At 38.5% G+C, this 15,311-nt stretch overlaps 1 protein-coding gene across 8 annotated transcripts in view; it reads right to left on the reverse strand.

Moving 5' to 3' along the window:
• ENOX1 (ecto-NOX disulfide-thiol exchanger 1) overlaps window positions 1–15,311 on the reverse strand; it is a 365,499-nt gene that overhangs the window by 49,978 nt on the left and 300,210 nt on the right. For all 8 annotated transcript variants that reach the window (XM_017815136.1, XM_017815141.1, XM_017815140.1 and 5 more), the window contains one exon: window positions 13,403–13,520. In XM_017815136.1, coding sequence (XP_017670625.1) covers window positions 13,403–13,520 — 118 coding nt within the window. The remainder of the gene's footprint in view (window positions 1–13,402; window positions 13,521–15,311) is intronic.

Here is a 15,311-nt window from a genome sequence, read left to right on the forward strand (position 1 = left end):
AAAAAAAAAAAAAAAAAAAAAGGGAAAAAAAAGGAAAAAAAAAAAAGGAAGGAAGCCTATGAGAAAGATGGAGAGTGACTATTTAAAAGGGCACGTAGTGGCAAGACAAGGGAGAATGGCTTCAAATCGAGAGAAGGTCTAGATTAGATATTAGGAAGAAATTCTTTACTGTGAGGGTGGTGAGGTACTAGAACAAGTTGCCTAGAGAAGTTGTGGATGCCCCATCCCTGGAAGCGTTGAAGGTCAGGTTGGGTGGGGCTTTGAGCAGCCTGATATAGTGACAGATGTTCCTGCCCATGGCAGGGGGGTTGGAATTAGATGATCTTTAAGACAGCTTCCAACACAAGCCATTCTGTGATTCTATGACTATGATTCTATGAAAAGCTGCATCACGTTTTAACTGCAATTTTATTTGTGAAGGAGCAAGATTCAGGATGGGAACAGTTCCAGGCATGGAGGAAGATATACAGCAATTGACAGGACTTTATTATATGGACTTTACAGTTTTTATGTTCTTATAAATATACACATATGTATATTTATGTTGCCCCTATATTTATACTTCCCGGGCGTGCCCAGGCATGCCTGCTTCCCTGCTCCCTGCTTTCCCGCTCCCCTCTCTGACTGGCCAGAGAAGCTGCAGAGAGGAGCCAGCCTCCATTCGCCCTTTCCTTCCCCGGCTCCTCCCACGTTCCTCCCCCTTTTGCCTGTGTCCCTATGCCGGTTTGTTCACCTGTTTGTCTGTCTCATGCTCCACTCCATGTTCTGGTCCTTTCCCCACCTGAACTCATAAAAAATCCCGTGCACGCCTCAATAAAGCACTCCATCTGTACCCCTACCTTGTCTCCGGACCCACCCGTGCTGTGTCACGGCCCCATCCCCCCTCAGACCATGGCATTTATCCATCTCATCCAGTATAGATCTCTGTCACATTTGAGAAATCATGCCATTTGTCCGAAGAGAGATTTTCTAAGTTTATAAAACTTCTTCCTGCTTAGAAGACATCAGCAATATCACTGCTCTTTCCGAGGTTTACTACACATGTGGCTCACTAGTAATTTATGAAGGCTTATTATTTCTTGTGTAATGAAGCATATCTCTTTGCAAATAGCAGAGAAGGTGTAAGGAAAGGGAGGGCTGATTATTGTCCAGCTGGGATGAGTAACAAAAAGTTGCAGGCAAATACTCATTCTGCAGTGGACTAAAAATTCCCCAGAGAGCACTGCCACCAACTCCTGTGGTGTTTTGATGATATCTGACATTTTATTTAAAGCCCTAGAGAGATCATTAACTGAATACCTCTGCTTTAAGTTTCTGGAATAGTGGCTTGCAAACTTTCTAGACTGTGGATCAGTATTGGCTCTTCCTATTTCACCATGCTCTCACAAGCTGACTTTTAATTAAAAACACTAGCAAGGCAATTTAATCTTGCTGTTTTAGCCCATCCAAGGAATAAAGATGTAGATTACTTACTACAGTCTTGCAAGTGATTATTGACTCCAGTGATCAGTTTGGGAATATTGATCTAGATCTCATGGCCGCAGAAAACAATGATCCAACTTTCTCCAAATGGCTGCAAAGATGGAAGGCTATTTTCCCTCTTTAAGCCAATCTTTCTACCCCTGTCTTTATATCTTCCTCTCTTTTACCTCTGTACTGGCTCTTTTCAGTCAGCTCTTAATGTATGAGTCCATCTAGTTGTTCATTTGTAATTCCCACTTACCTGACATTTCCAGATGTTTCCCTCACTCCTACTCATTTTGCAGTACATTCTCCAGTCCCTTGTTACCCAGTCCCAGGTAAATTGCAGCACTAACTGTTTTGGACTTTTCCTACAAAGATATCACATCACGTTACTGAGAGGAATATTTAGAATTTGGAAGAGACCACCTTGTTACAATAATATCAAAGCCTGATACATTTTAGGTCTATTTTACTTGACAGCATCTCTTTGGAGAACAGGAATCTACATAGCTTGTAAATGATATTTTGACAGTTTGCTAGCTAGTCTGCCCCATTGAGACCAGTTTCTCCAGGTTACCTCTTTAAAGCAAAGGTCCCTTTTAAACTCTACATTTTGGGCTGCACTACTTCTACTGCCACCAATGATATGTACTAAGCCCAACTGACTTGGTGTATATATACGGTGAGACAGGAAAGAGAAGAGTCAGCTTTGCACAGACAGCTATGATGGGTGGACTTTAGTTGAGTTGGTTAGGAAGCAAGACATCACAGGAACATATAGGCATATAAGTGATCAAAAATACATGCAATTCTCAGATATTTTCAAAATTCAGTAAAACCACTTCTTTTCTCTGCTTATTTAGTGTATTTGATTTGTGATGAGGTGAATTTTTCTGATACTTTATGTTTACTGATAACTGCTGCTCAGTTAAATATAATTAATCAAGTATTGAATATCTTTTAGTGGTTCTACTTTTTTCCTAATTGAGAAATAGGACTATTACAGCACTTTTACAGAGACTGTGCTTTAAAGATTCTAGCAAAGAAGTTGCTTTTTCCTCTAATCAATATTAAAAAAATTACTGTGTTCCTGTAACACTAAAAATGAACACAGGAAATCTTAGTCTCGAAGGTGAAGGAATATGTTCACTCAACTAAGAAAAGTGCTGGTTACTAGGGAGATATCAAGTGGCATTGATGACCATCTCCCACATCAGTAATGAAAAATGCTGTTTGTATTAATGGTGCTTTGCAACTGAGGGTACAGACATTTGAACTATACATAGCAGAAGAGATGCTGATGAATGCTGTTTCATATGCCATGTTCATCTTATATATATTGCATAAATTGATTGTATGTATGTGTGTACATATGATACATAAATCACTTGCGATATTTAAGCATTATTTTACATAGGTGGCCCACTGATGGTTACTTCTTAGGAGTCAAAATGCTTGCTATTTTTTTACTCAGACTTAAACAATAAATACTGGCATTTACAAGATGCATGGCTGCATCACTGCTGTTGGCATCTGAACTAGGAATTGCATTCAGGCCCAGTACCCCTGCAACAACTTGAAAAAAATAATCTGTAGGATTTATGAAGAAAATGCCATTGCTACTTGGAAACAAACTTGGCAGTGTGCATGTGAATCCCTCAGTTTGTCACATTCATTAGGGAAGAAACGGCTGATGGGAGTGGTTTAAATGACCGTGGTGGTTTGAATTGTTCTGATTTATAATAGGAAAATTTTGTTCATAAATGTAAAGTGCTTTCTATAAAAGTGAGAATAAACCACTTTCGTACAAAATTCTACTGCACCTTAAATTGCAGGAGAGCATTTATCCAGCTATCTCTCTGATCTTGTACTGGATTGGAGGGCTGAGTTAAAATTTTAATTCCTTTAAAATTGTGCATAATACTGAAATACTTGCTCAGTTACTTCCACCTTAGATAAAAATGGATCTTAAGTATGAGAATACATTTTTACCCCTTTATTCCTTAGAAGACAGTTGCAAATGATGGCATGAAGCTTCTAATTTTTTGACTCTTACATTCAGAGACAGCATTTCTTGAGCTATTTATCCCTTATGTGAATGGAAGGGTGATCAGAAGAGCTGTATCTGCAAGCCAAAATCTCCTTTTCTCCCCTCCATTCTGCCTTCAGGATATGCAGTATATGCAAGTAGAGACCACTGTGCTTTTCCGCAATTTAACATGTTTAGTAGGAATTTTCTCAGCTTCTGACAAATCAAATGTGTTGCAAACTTGCAGATGAGAGGCTTAGTTAGAGAGCTTAGTTAGCTACTTCTGGGCCTTTCAGAAAACACTGACCAGCAGGGAGTATCTTGTGGGATCAAGGTCTAACAGCACAGACATCTCAAAATCTTTCGACAGAACACGATGAGACAGATAGGACTATCTCATAATAGAACAACATAAGGAGAGTTATTGCTTTTTATCATGTTCTTCCTTGACAGTTAAAAATGCTCACGTCTCCACAGCTCAGACAAATTTAAGAGGGAAGACAGTCTGTATCTGACACATGACAAAGAAGCAATGAAGAAACGTGTTATGAACTAGCAGCCACCCAAGTATCTTCAGAGAGATATGCGGATGATACGTGAGGTGGGCACTTGGCAACTGTAGAAGCAGCTCAGCAATCACCAGATACAAGTGCTGTACAGACATGCTTGCAAAATTCTTGCACTTTATGAAATGTGCAATGCATCAAATATTTGGAAGGATGAATAAATAAACAAAAGCACTGCAAACTATTTTGCCCATTGAAGGGCAAACAACAAAAAAAAGCAATTAGAATTCCTAATTAAAAAAAAACCAAAACCAAACCGAAAACCACCACCAACAAAATGAACCACCTGTCTGTATGCTGGTGTTCAAGGAGTCACATGCTGAAATTAACCAGAGAACTGGAATAAAATGGTATGTTATCTAGTTCTTCAGTCTGTCATTTCAAATCCTAGAGGACAGTTCTTTGTTTTCTCTTCTCTCTGCCTAAATCCAAGTAAGACTAAAAGAAGATCACTCACCTCCAAGCAGGTTTGAATCCACTTGGCTTTCAACTTCATCAAATCCTACAACATACTGGTCACAAAAATGCTATACTATGGATATGTGTCATAAGCAAGAAGCTTATTTTTTTGAGATGGCTTTTAAACCTAAACAAAAGAGCAGGATACCCTGGAGCTCCTCTGAATCTAAGATTCATTCACCAAAGTAAAATGGCATCACTAACTAGCAGTAGTTTGGGAATTTCTGTGGCCACCCAACTTCAAGAACAAATTCTGCTGCGTGTGTTTTTAACTCCTGGCATGCAACCATGTCACAGACCGCCAGTCAGCTGGACACACAAGAAAGAAGCTTCATGCTTTGAAAAGGAAGCTTTTAATGCTTTGGAAGCTTCAGCCAGCCTTGCATGTCTCATGACATAATGACACTCCCCAAACCTGCAATTATGAGCTTAGACGCTTGTACTGATATTGGAAAAAACTCTGCTTTCTGATCATTATCTCATCTGACATGTTAGAAATGGTTGATGATGCTTGGATATAATGACGGATAAGAAGGCTCCTAAATCTCCACCTCAAGCAGTATCTGCAAGCTTCTCTAATGTGCTGGGGTGAAAATGGCTTCTAAAAACAACAGGGTGTAAAGGGCAGCGCAGTTGAGAAAACCTAAAATCAAGATCTTAGTTTAAACACCAGTAGAAATGATCTTTCAGAGAGTTTTTCAAAGAGTTCTTGGAGGTCAGAAATAGTGTTAGGCTAAAGCCACTCTTGAAGGAATCTGTTCATTGTGCTCTGTTCAGAATCAACTGCCTTCACTGTTATAAATAGGGCTCATTCTCTTGAAGACTAAATATGAAAGAAAAAACACAAAAGTTTTATTTTGGAGAGGGCGCTATAAGGAAGGTCACTTTATAGAAAGCATGAAAGGTAATTTGGAGAAGAATGCTAATACCAGCTATATCAGATTGTGAGGAAGCTGAAAACAGCATATGTTCTAATATTGTCTTTTATTGATTTTGCTGCCAACATCCCACTTCAACAATGTTACAGCCGCACTTCAGGATTCTTAATGGAGGGGGATGGAGAAAATCAATATACAGAGCTTGCTTCTGCTTCCATTGAAGTCAATACGAGTTTCATTATTAACTGCAATGAGCAGAGGACAGAGTTCAGACTGTTTCATCACTTTGTGTTTGTTTATTCTTTCCCTTTTTATTTAACCTCCTAAGGGGCAATGTGTATTTTTATCCTATATTTCACAAAAGTCCCATTTAAGTAGGGCAATCCCCTATCAAACTGTAAGTTTACACATTCAGAAATGATGCCCTGCTTTATGAAACCTAATGAAAAATTATAGCCTGTATCCTGAACTGGGAAAGTTATAATAAAATATATAGGATTTGAAATAAATTCTAATAACAAAATAATTTCTTTCTTAAAAATATTTTCATTCCAATATAAAGCAAATAAAAGCAGTTTAGCTTTCACTGACTTGTAAAATATTACTTTCAATATGCATTGTTTTCTCTATTACAAATAGATAGGATGCACCTGAATCTTTTCACTATTATATTAATGCTATTTACACAAAATGAAATATGCTTAAATTATCTCCAAAAATTATAAGCATCATCTTCATTCCAACAACATGCTGTTAATTTTGTTCTAGCATGAATGCAAAACATATTTTAACATGCTGTCAAAATGAGACACTAAGAATGTCAATAAAATAACACTAAAATAAATGTAAATTTAGATTGCTGTCACAAGTGCCTGCTTGGTTTTGTGAAGATGTTAGGTTGCTATAGCATTTTCCATAGCAACTTTGCATCTTATTACATAAATAATCCCTCAGTGTCCTTAAAGCTTACTAAAAACAGGATTAAATCTATTCTCATATGTAATGATCCTGCATAAAATCTTATCAGTATGAAATTCCCAGAAAATATGATAAAATGTAATCTAGATAATAGTATTTCTGGCAGTTGAAAAGCATCAAAGTGCAACAGACTTGTTTCATAGTAAACAGGACATCCTCCTAAACCTCATAATAGGAAAATGCCTTTGAAGCGTCTGTTTCCTCTAAAATTTGGAAGTTAGATTAACTCCTTCACTGCTGCGTCCACAGGACTGCATAGTTGTTCATCCCAGAGTCTATGTGTTGTAAATGATCCAGAGGAACTGGCCCAGTACCTGGGACAGGAGGAGGCTGTTTTTATTCCCCAGGGAAGACAGGCTGGGCAACTACACTCAGCCCTGATTCATCAGGATTTTTCTCTTAAATTCAGCTCCACGAGAAGCACTATTAGAGCCAAATGGATTTAAAACCAGGGGCATAAAATTAGACCCCTGCCTACATGCTTCTTGAACTTCAGGCTGTTTCTGTAAAAGCTGTGGGAAAAATGGAATGCATTTTATGGCACAAAATTGGAACCTGCCTGATGATAACAGCTCTGAACTGGCATAATGTGGAAGACACTAGAGCAGACTTTCCCCAGCACAGAGAGAATAATCATCTTGTGCTGCTTTCTAGTGATCATCCCTGATGGTCCCAGGGAGCAAAGCTGATTGTCTGCTAGGCCAAAGCATTTCCATTCAAAGGGAAGTTACTCTGCTCACAGAGCTCAAAGGGGTTGTTCAGCTGTCTTCTCTGGACAGAGAGAGGACTGTGTCAGTACAGTGACAATTCAGAGCTCCACATTTTAAATGCCTTCTTTTCTTTGAGATTGCTTCTAAAACCTGGTTAATAGCTTCTATTAACAGGGTTTACTTTCCTCTTCATATGTCTTTCTATGCTTATCAGGGCTGATTATGACACCAGCAGCTGATGGCTTTGAAATGGTACCAATTTATTTAAGGGAAAAAAACCTATGCTAGCCCATTAATTTTTAAAGCAAATACATTTTGTTATTTTATGTTATCTTTATCAATAAGTGTTTAAAATTAAAATGGGCAAATTATGGGTTTGTTAAATACCAATATCACTTTCACAATATCTGACACCAAAAAGCTATGAGATGGAGAGGTAATAACAGAAAAATAAAACAGGCTTTTGTTTAAAATAAAATCTCCCATAAACCCAAAAGCTTAGACTTACAAGAAGGGAAGGGAGAAATATCTGATGACTGCGATCAGGAGGAAGATGATGATCTGACATGAGATCTGCCTTGACATTTATCAAGTTGGAAAAAAAGAAAGAGAACCCTCAGCTCCACACAGCTGGGGCTCAGCAATTTCTATTCAAAGTTTTGACAATCCATATAAAGCTTTCCTACCAGTTTAATCCACCTATAAGACACAGTTTCTATTCCATGTGTGCATCATTGCATTCACAAAAGACTTAGAGAAAGAAAAACGAGGATTAAATTCCAGAGAAAAGATGAATAAGCATCACACAGATCACTTTGGTGTTGTTTCAGGCTTTCCTTGAAAACTTGCCAGGCTTGCAACTTTCAAGACAGGCTTACAAACAATATCCCAAAGTCTGTTTTATGCTGTGTGGACCAAGGTGCGATTTTCAAATACTGACTTTCACAAGGCCTTATATTTTTGTGAGATGGACTACCCACTATTCAGCCTGTTTCTTACGACAAGTGACTTAGCTGATGTTGAAAACAGGACAAATCAGTTCAGGAGAGAATTAAAGATCCAGGCTACCAGATCTTTAATTCAAGAGAGAAAAGCTTCAACGTTTGACACCTATTTTAGGTATGTTTCATAATCCTGTCATAGAGCATGTCCTTCCTAACTTGCAAAGCAGCAGTGATCTTACATGTTCAAACTGGGTTTGTACTACATAACTTGCAATTTATTATTTGTGCACAGTTCCTGTGATGTTATTAAGCTACTTCATAACAGGTAATATAATGGTGGTGAAATGCTCCAGGGGTCCAATGAGTAAGCTACTGCAAGTTCGTTGAGCTGGAGAGAGCCCTGTACCAAGAAACTTATTCACCTGGACAGAACAGTCAGTGGCTGAATGAAACGAAGAATCGTTTTCTCCACCTGATAATAGAGAACTGAGATAACAGAAGTTCAATGATTAGTCCAGGCAGGAGACATGTAGTGAAGCTGGGATTTGGCCTAGAGCTCTGGGATCCCAGTCAAAAGCCTTAATCAGATAACTATTCTTACTGCAAGCACAGTGCATTTTGTTCTTTTCCACAGTGCCAGCTGCAGCCTGGAGTTGCTAGAATTAATGGCACATTGTTGTGAACTGCAAAAGGAAGAGATTAACCCACCTCCCCTTACAGTAGAATTACAGGTGCCTTCTAGGCATTAACCAAACTTCAGCTCTTCTCTACAACACACATCTTCACTAATTCTTAAAACTACTTTGGAGGCTTTTGCATGTGATTCCTTTCTCCCAATGCCAGCAGGTGGGAGAAGCATCATCCATAAATCCTGATCATTCTGAAGATTTTTGTATATCCTCTAGACTCTAGCACTGAATCTCCTTTTTGTCCCTTGAGCTAACGCTTCAGTAGCTGCGCCTTGATTTTAAAATACATTAACTGGGTTGCCAATCATAATTATTATTTTTTTCTTAGCAATCTCCCAGCTTTACTTCAGCAATCCTCTTGTCCCTTTCAAACTCTAAAATCCACATTGCAGAAAAATCACTATTTAAAGGCTGAATTTTGAAAAAAACCCAAAAAATTAAAGGAGATTCTAAAGTAATAGCTGATCCCACAGGTGAGATTCACTCAGTCTCAGGTCAGCCTTGTGCCAGCTTTCCTTGTAATGCAAAGGACCTTTAGTCTGTGAAACCACGCGGATTTCCTATAAACCAAGCACATAGGATAGTTCAACCATCTTATTGGATTTCCTAGGGGGTTCCTTGGGGTGTCCTTGCAGCAGTTTGAGAGGCTTTCCAACATAACCAACAAGTAGCGAAGCCTTCCTTTTCCTTGAAGATTCAACTTGCACACGAAAAAGTAGGGTACTGATTAAACCTGGGGAGAATGACCTGTAAAACACCTGGATTAGCAGAAGGTCTTTGTGCAGGAGGCAATGACAAAGCCCTGAAATATGGACTAGAGGGTAGAAGACAGGTTTAGGAGACTGGAGGTCCCAGTTCTCATTCCAGCTCTGTCTCCGAGTCACTGATATCAGTAAATCAAGTTAATAAATGACTAGGAGAAGCAGGTTAAAGAAGAGGATTTGAGTCTAGAAAGGAGTTACACACTTTGCCACAAGTTCCTATTGAGTTACTCTGCATTGCTGCAAGACCAGATCTTCCCAAACAAACTGTAATTAACAGATTTCTAATAGGTGCTGTGACTTGATCACTTACATGACTTAATATCTAGCAGGACTTGAAGAAAAATGCAAATGATTCTTAGCAATAGCTCTTTCACCTTCTACCCCAAATCCTCAGATCTTATTGTGTAGTAAAGCCTCAGCTACCCGTAACATTCCTCTGTGTCCTAGTTTCAGCTGGGAGAGTTAATTTTTTTTCTAGTAGCTGGCACAGTGCTGTGTTTTGGATTTAGTATGAGAATAATGTTGATAATACACTGATTTTTAGTTGCTGCTGAATAGTGCTTACTCTAAACCAAGAACTTTTCAGTTTCTGATACTCTGCCAGTGAGGAGATGCACCAGAAGCCGGGAAGGTGCATAGCAGGGACAGGTGACCCAAATTAGTCATGTGAATATTCCATATCACAGAGTTACTGGTCTGCTCAGTATATAAATTGAGGGTAGTTCATCAGAAGGGGCAAATTGCTGCTGGGGACAGGTGACTGGGCATCGGTCAGCAGGTGGTGAGCAGCAGTATTTTGCATCACTTCTTCCTCTTGGGTTTTATGTCCATCTCTCTCTCCTTTTCATTACTACTACTACTACTACTACTACTACTGGTGTTGTTGTTCTTGTTGTTGTTGTTACATTTTGTTTCATTATTAAACTGTTCTTATCTCAACCCACAAGTTATTATTTTGTTCTGATTCTCCTCCCCATTCCACTGGGCTGGGGGATTGAATGAGCAGCTGAGTCATACTTTGTTGCCAGCTAGGTTAAACCACAACACTCTGAAACGCAAAGTCCAGTAACTCTGGATAAGCATTCAGATACTGAAGTACTTTTTCCCAGCCTCAGGGCTTAGAGGTGTTGCACTGCATTTTGAAATGTTGGGGCTGGAATCCACCCTCTTTTTCTCAAGGTTGTGAATAGGTTTCTCTTCAGATATCCTAGAGGACAGGTTTCATTCTAACCAGTCCCAGTCTAGCTGTGAGAAGATGTGACATACGCAGAAGAAATTATGCTGAGAGACTCCTGAAACTACATTTTAAAAAGACAGAATGAGGCCTTAGAACCCATTCTAAATTATTGAATTAATTAAGCCTTCTAGTACTAGGGGTTACTTAACCAGGGGAAACAGTGAAAAAAGACTTGACACAGATATTGAAGCCTGGGGGAATCTCTGTTACTTGTTATAGCTTTGGGGATAACTTCCCTGAAGTCTTGTTCTCACTGTCAAGAAGGGCAGGCTGAAAAATAATGTCCTCAAGAATATTGTTGGAATGGCAGAACAGGCAGTCCAGAGCTCTGGAACCATCCAAATCAATTCATCGTGTCTCATTGCTTCACTCACTTTCAGACTTTTAAACCGTTGTGTGTGTGTGCTGTACTTGAACTGAAGAGGCACAATACCTTCTTTATGTTATACTCTTCCCATGATTAAGTATTTAGACTAACATTTTAAGAAAAGGGGTTAAAAATAAAGTGAGTGCCTACGTTTTCTTACTGTGTAGAATTGTTTCTTTGTGATAAAAGATTCTTTAAAAGACATTCTTTGTAGAACAGAGGCTACTGTCATTACAAATAGCCACTCCAGTTAGAAAAAGCAGTAGTTCTGAAATGACATACTCAAAAAGAGAGAAAAAAAAAGAAAAAGAGAAGGCAGCTAATACAAATAGTAACTTTAAAAAAATGCCAAGAGAAGGAAGGAAAAATCATTTTTCTGTACATAAAAATAATAGTAAAAAAAAGTCCTTATGTCAGTTTATTTTCATTTACCAATGTTTTCTACCCAATAACTCTTGTGGTTTAACTCCAATTTTCCTCTATTGTCATTGACAGAACCAAATGCACTTCTTTAGTTGAGAGTGTAGTGTTGAAAGAAGAAAGCTATAACATTAATTTTAGAACTGGATGACTACATATGCAGCAGGATGGATCAACTCCACGGAGATCAAGAGGATGATGAATGGTACAATGAATAATGATGGACAAGTACTCAAATGGATTCATATAGCTAAATTTTGATTTAAAATGCTACACAGTAGTGGGTTTGCTACTTTTATAACTCAAGTGCTCACATTGTAACAGTGAAAATACTGAAATTATTTTGGATGGAATGCTGTAGAAATCTCACATATCAAAGCTTTTGATAGAAATGTCTTTTTTCATGCAAGAAAACCAAACACACTTTCCAATTTGTGATGTTACAAAAGGAATGACCAGCGTAGCCCTAAGCATGCATATGTTAAACCTGGCTGTATTGATAGGTGTGACAGGTCAAAACATTGTTGCTCCTCTTCTGGCATGCAGGCTGTAGGTATTTCTGGCTCTACTTTCCTGTTGTTAATTCTAATGACTTTCTTCCATAAGAGTGGACACAGCTAAGGTAAGATGATTATACAGTCATAAAAATTGCTAACTGCAGTGACCTACTGTCTGAGCTCCAAAAACCTTCTTAGTGTTGTCTGGAAAATCCAAATCCACACAATTAGCCAAGCAAAAATTAAGGCCACCCTTTACAGATTTTATTTTTGCATTTTTCTTCCAGGAAAAATATTAAATCTCCCTTCAAGAGAGATGTCACAGTAAAAAATTCTTTGCTAGGATGACACTTCTTCCTTTGGTCTTTACTTCTGGAGTCTTTTGACCTCACAGAGCATCTTGTCACAGGAGGAGCCAAAGAGTTCTTCTCTATGTAAGCTTGAATTCACACTTTTTGACTAGCATGATAGGACTTGAAAGAGTTTAATGGATGAAATTCTTTCCTTTCTTAATATGGTACCTGTATGCAAAGGATTAGATTAGAATTATCCTAATGGAGACTCTCAGTTTCTTTCCATATTACTCCTTCCTTCTTTATCTTCCTTAAAGTTCACTGCTGTCTGGCAGTTTCCAGTCAAGCTTTGGCTTCAGCTCCTGTAAATTTTCTTTCTGTAGATGAGCATCTAAACAAGTAAACCCTTGTTAGCTACTCACAAATTTATTAGCCAATGACAAGAAATAGAGCAAAGCATCCATCCGGATCATGTTACCAGTTGGTAACTCAGGTAGCTTCTGAGCTACCCCATGGTGTCCACCCTGGATAGCAGTGTATCTGTAGAAGGCTGAAAAAGTTCCTTTTCTTTATTCACATTACATGCCCCCTTGTTCTTTCATCCCTGATACCTATTCATGCAGAATGCAGTACCGTATTGTGAAATAGGTACCCTTAGAAGTGCAGTATGTGACCAAAAACGCTCAGTTAAAATGGTATGATGCATTTGTTATAGAGATTAGAGATTATTATGTCCTCATTGAAAAGAAGGGTAAGGCTTAGAGAATACTGACCAAAGCATAAATTCAACTGGTCTCATAATAAGACATTGTTACAATGACGGAATGAAATAATGTCATGCAAGACTGCAGAGAGTGCAGTGAAGAAAAAATGCTTCCAGGTAAGGGCAGAACTGGAGAATTTTCATCATTATAGAACATAGCAGGTGACAGACACCTCATAGAGACAGCTTGCATCATTCAAATAAATAATTTGTGAGGGTTTAAAATAAGATACTGTCTTATCTAATCAGATATTAACATGTCACTTCTCATATATAAGTATTTGTTTGCTTTTGATAAAACAACACTTGTATATACTTGACATTATAGAGGAGTTTGACTTTACCTGAATCATCTACTCTCAGCTTTTTACTGGGATTGTCACCACTGTCATCATCAGACATTTCCATCTCCTCTTCCCGGCGGATTCCCATGAGCTGTTCACTGTGTGCATTTCGGAGCTCCTAAAACCCAAAATTATCTTTTGTCAGTATGAACTTCCAAAAAGTCATTATGTATTATTTAGTATCTGTTTTTAATACTGCTCTGATTTTAATTATACATCATTTATCATTGTAATCATATTTATTTTTGTATGAATATTTAAAACAACAAAAGCACAGGGAATTCTTCTTGTGAAAGAACTGACTTTATCAAAGCTAACACTCAGGGAAAACAAGAGAGAAAGTGACTTTCAGTGTCGAGTGATCTTTAGGTCTGCTAAACATAGCAGAATGCTTTAACAGCAGGGATAGTAGTACTTAAAATTGTGTTTAAAGCAGACTGATAAAGATTGTGAGCCTGCTTAAGGTATATCTAATTCTTGATTCCCAGTGCCACTTGGAGTATGATTCATTTGGCCAAATGTAGGTGTCTCCATTAAACAAAGTCATTTTAACTGCATCCTAAAAGTGTCTGTGCTTATGACAAAGGCATCTGAGAGCAGTCAGTGCAGATGGAGCTCTCTGTATTGTAGATGCTTAATGCTGGTCAAAGGAATCTCACCCTCTGTTTCTATTGCCAAGATTGCCTCGGCTTTAAAAGACTCAGTCCCGTAACACTGTCCTGAAAATCTTTGCATCTTGATCCAAAATGAGTGCCAGCATGGACAGCTGGGTCTCCGGGTGACCACTGCAAGGGCAGGCAGGCGTGCAGGCAGGCAGGCGGGCAGCCCCTGTGCATGTCACCAGGAAAACGATCAGCAGGCACGCAGGCTTTGTAGGAGTCTAGACAGTCTTTGTTCTGGGTAGAAAAGCTGGTGCGGGTGTAGCAACTGGCTTTTTAATGGCAGCACTGAGAAGATTGAGAGGACTCTATTTTGTCCTAATAATCCTGTCAGGTGTAACATGGGGATGCTGCACTGTGATTAGTGTAGGCTTTGTCCATCCGCAGACAGCTAATTTTTCTGCCAACAAAGAGCTTAATTCCCAAAGAGGTGGTTTAAAATCTTTGAAACAAGGAAGAGTCGCGTGGAAGGAGGAGACAGCATTGAGGAGTCCAACAACTGCTCCGTGCAATTAACAATAAGCTGTCAGAGAGGGACTGCGTGAAAAAAGGGAAGGCGTTTCTCTTGAACTGTCTCATTAGTTCACTGGCGGATCTCAAATATCCTGAAAAATCTATCTGTGCCCATTAATCCCAACAAAGGCAAGGAAGCTAATTAGTGGGTGGTTTACAGGAGAACAATTTCAAATTTCTAAAAAAATGATTAAAAAGGTAAATTGTCAATCAGTGTCTCATGAAATCAGAAGCATCTCTGGAAGAAACTGGCAAGTCATTTCTGAATTCCTTATTGGAAAAGGCCACCTGTACCTTTTTCTGGGGAAGTATTACTGCATACATAAGCAGACACCCGCTTATATTTACTCCCTCATTAGGGGATAAATGTCCTTGATACATCAATGTCTACATTGTCAGCAAAGTCAATAATTTTCCATGGAGAATGTCTGTGTGTATGAGTGTTTGTTTTGGGTTTGGGTTTATAGCAAAGCTTTCCCAAATTCAGAAAAAAGGGAAGGTGATCAAGTAATTAAAAAAATCAGCAAACAATATCATGGTTAGGAAATATGATTTAAATCAAAGATACCATTTGGTATATTTTCAACATATTTCATATCTGAAAAACAGGCATTTCCAGAATATATTCACATGGTTTTGAATTGTTTTAGTTGTCCTCTTCTTAGAAGAACGAAAGGCAATAATATTTGAAAAAATGAGTAGAGAATTAACATTTCTGGAAAGTCTAACTCTTATAC

The sequence above is a fragment of the Lepidothrix coronata genome, unplaced genomic scaffold (assembly GCF_001604755.1).
Source record: "Lepidothrix coronata isolate B3197 unplaced genomic scaffold, Lepidothrix_coronata-1.0 Scaffold48, whole genome shotgun sequence".
NCBI lineage: Eukaryota > Metazoa > Chordata > Aves > Passeriformes > Pipridae > Lepidothrix > Lepidothrix coronata.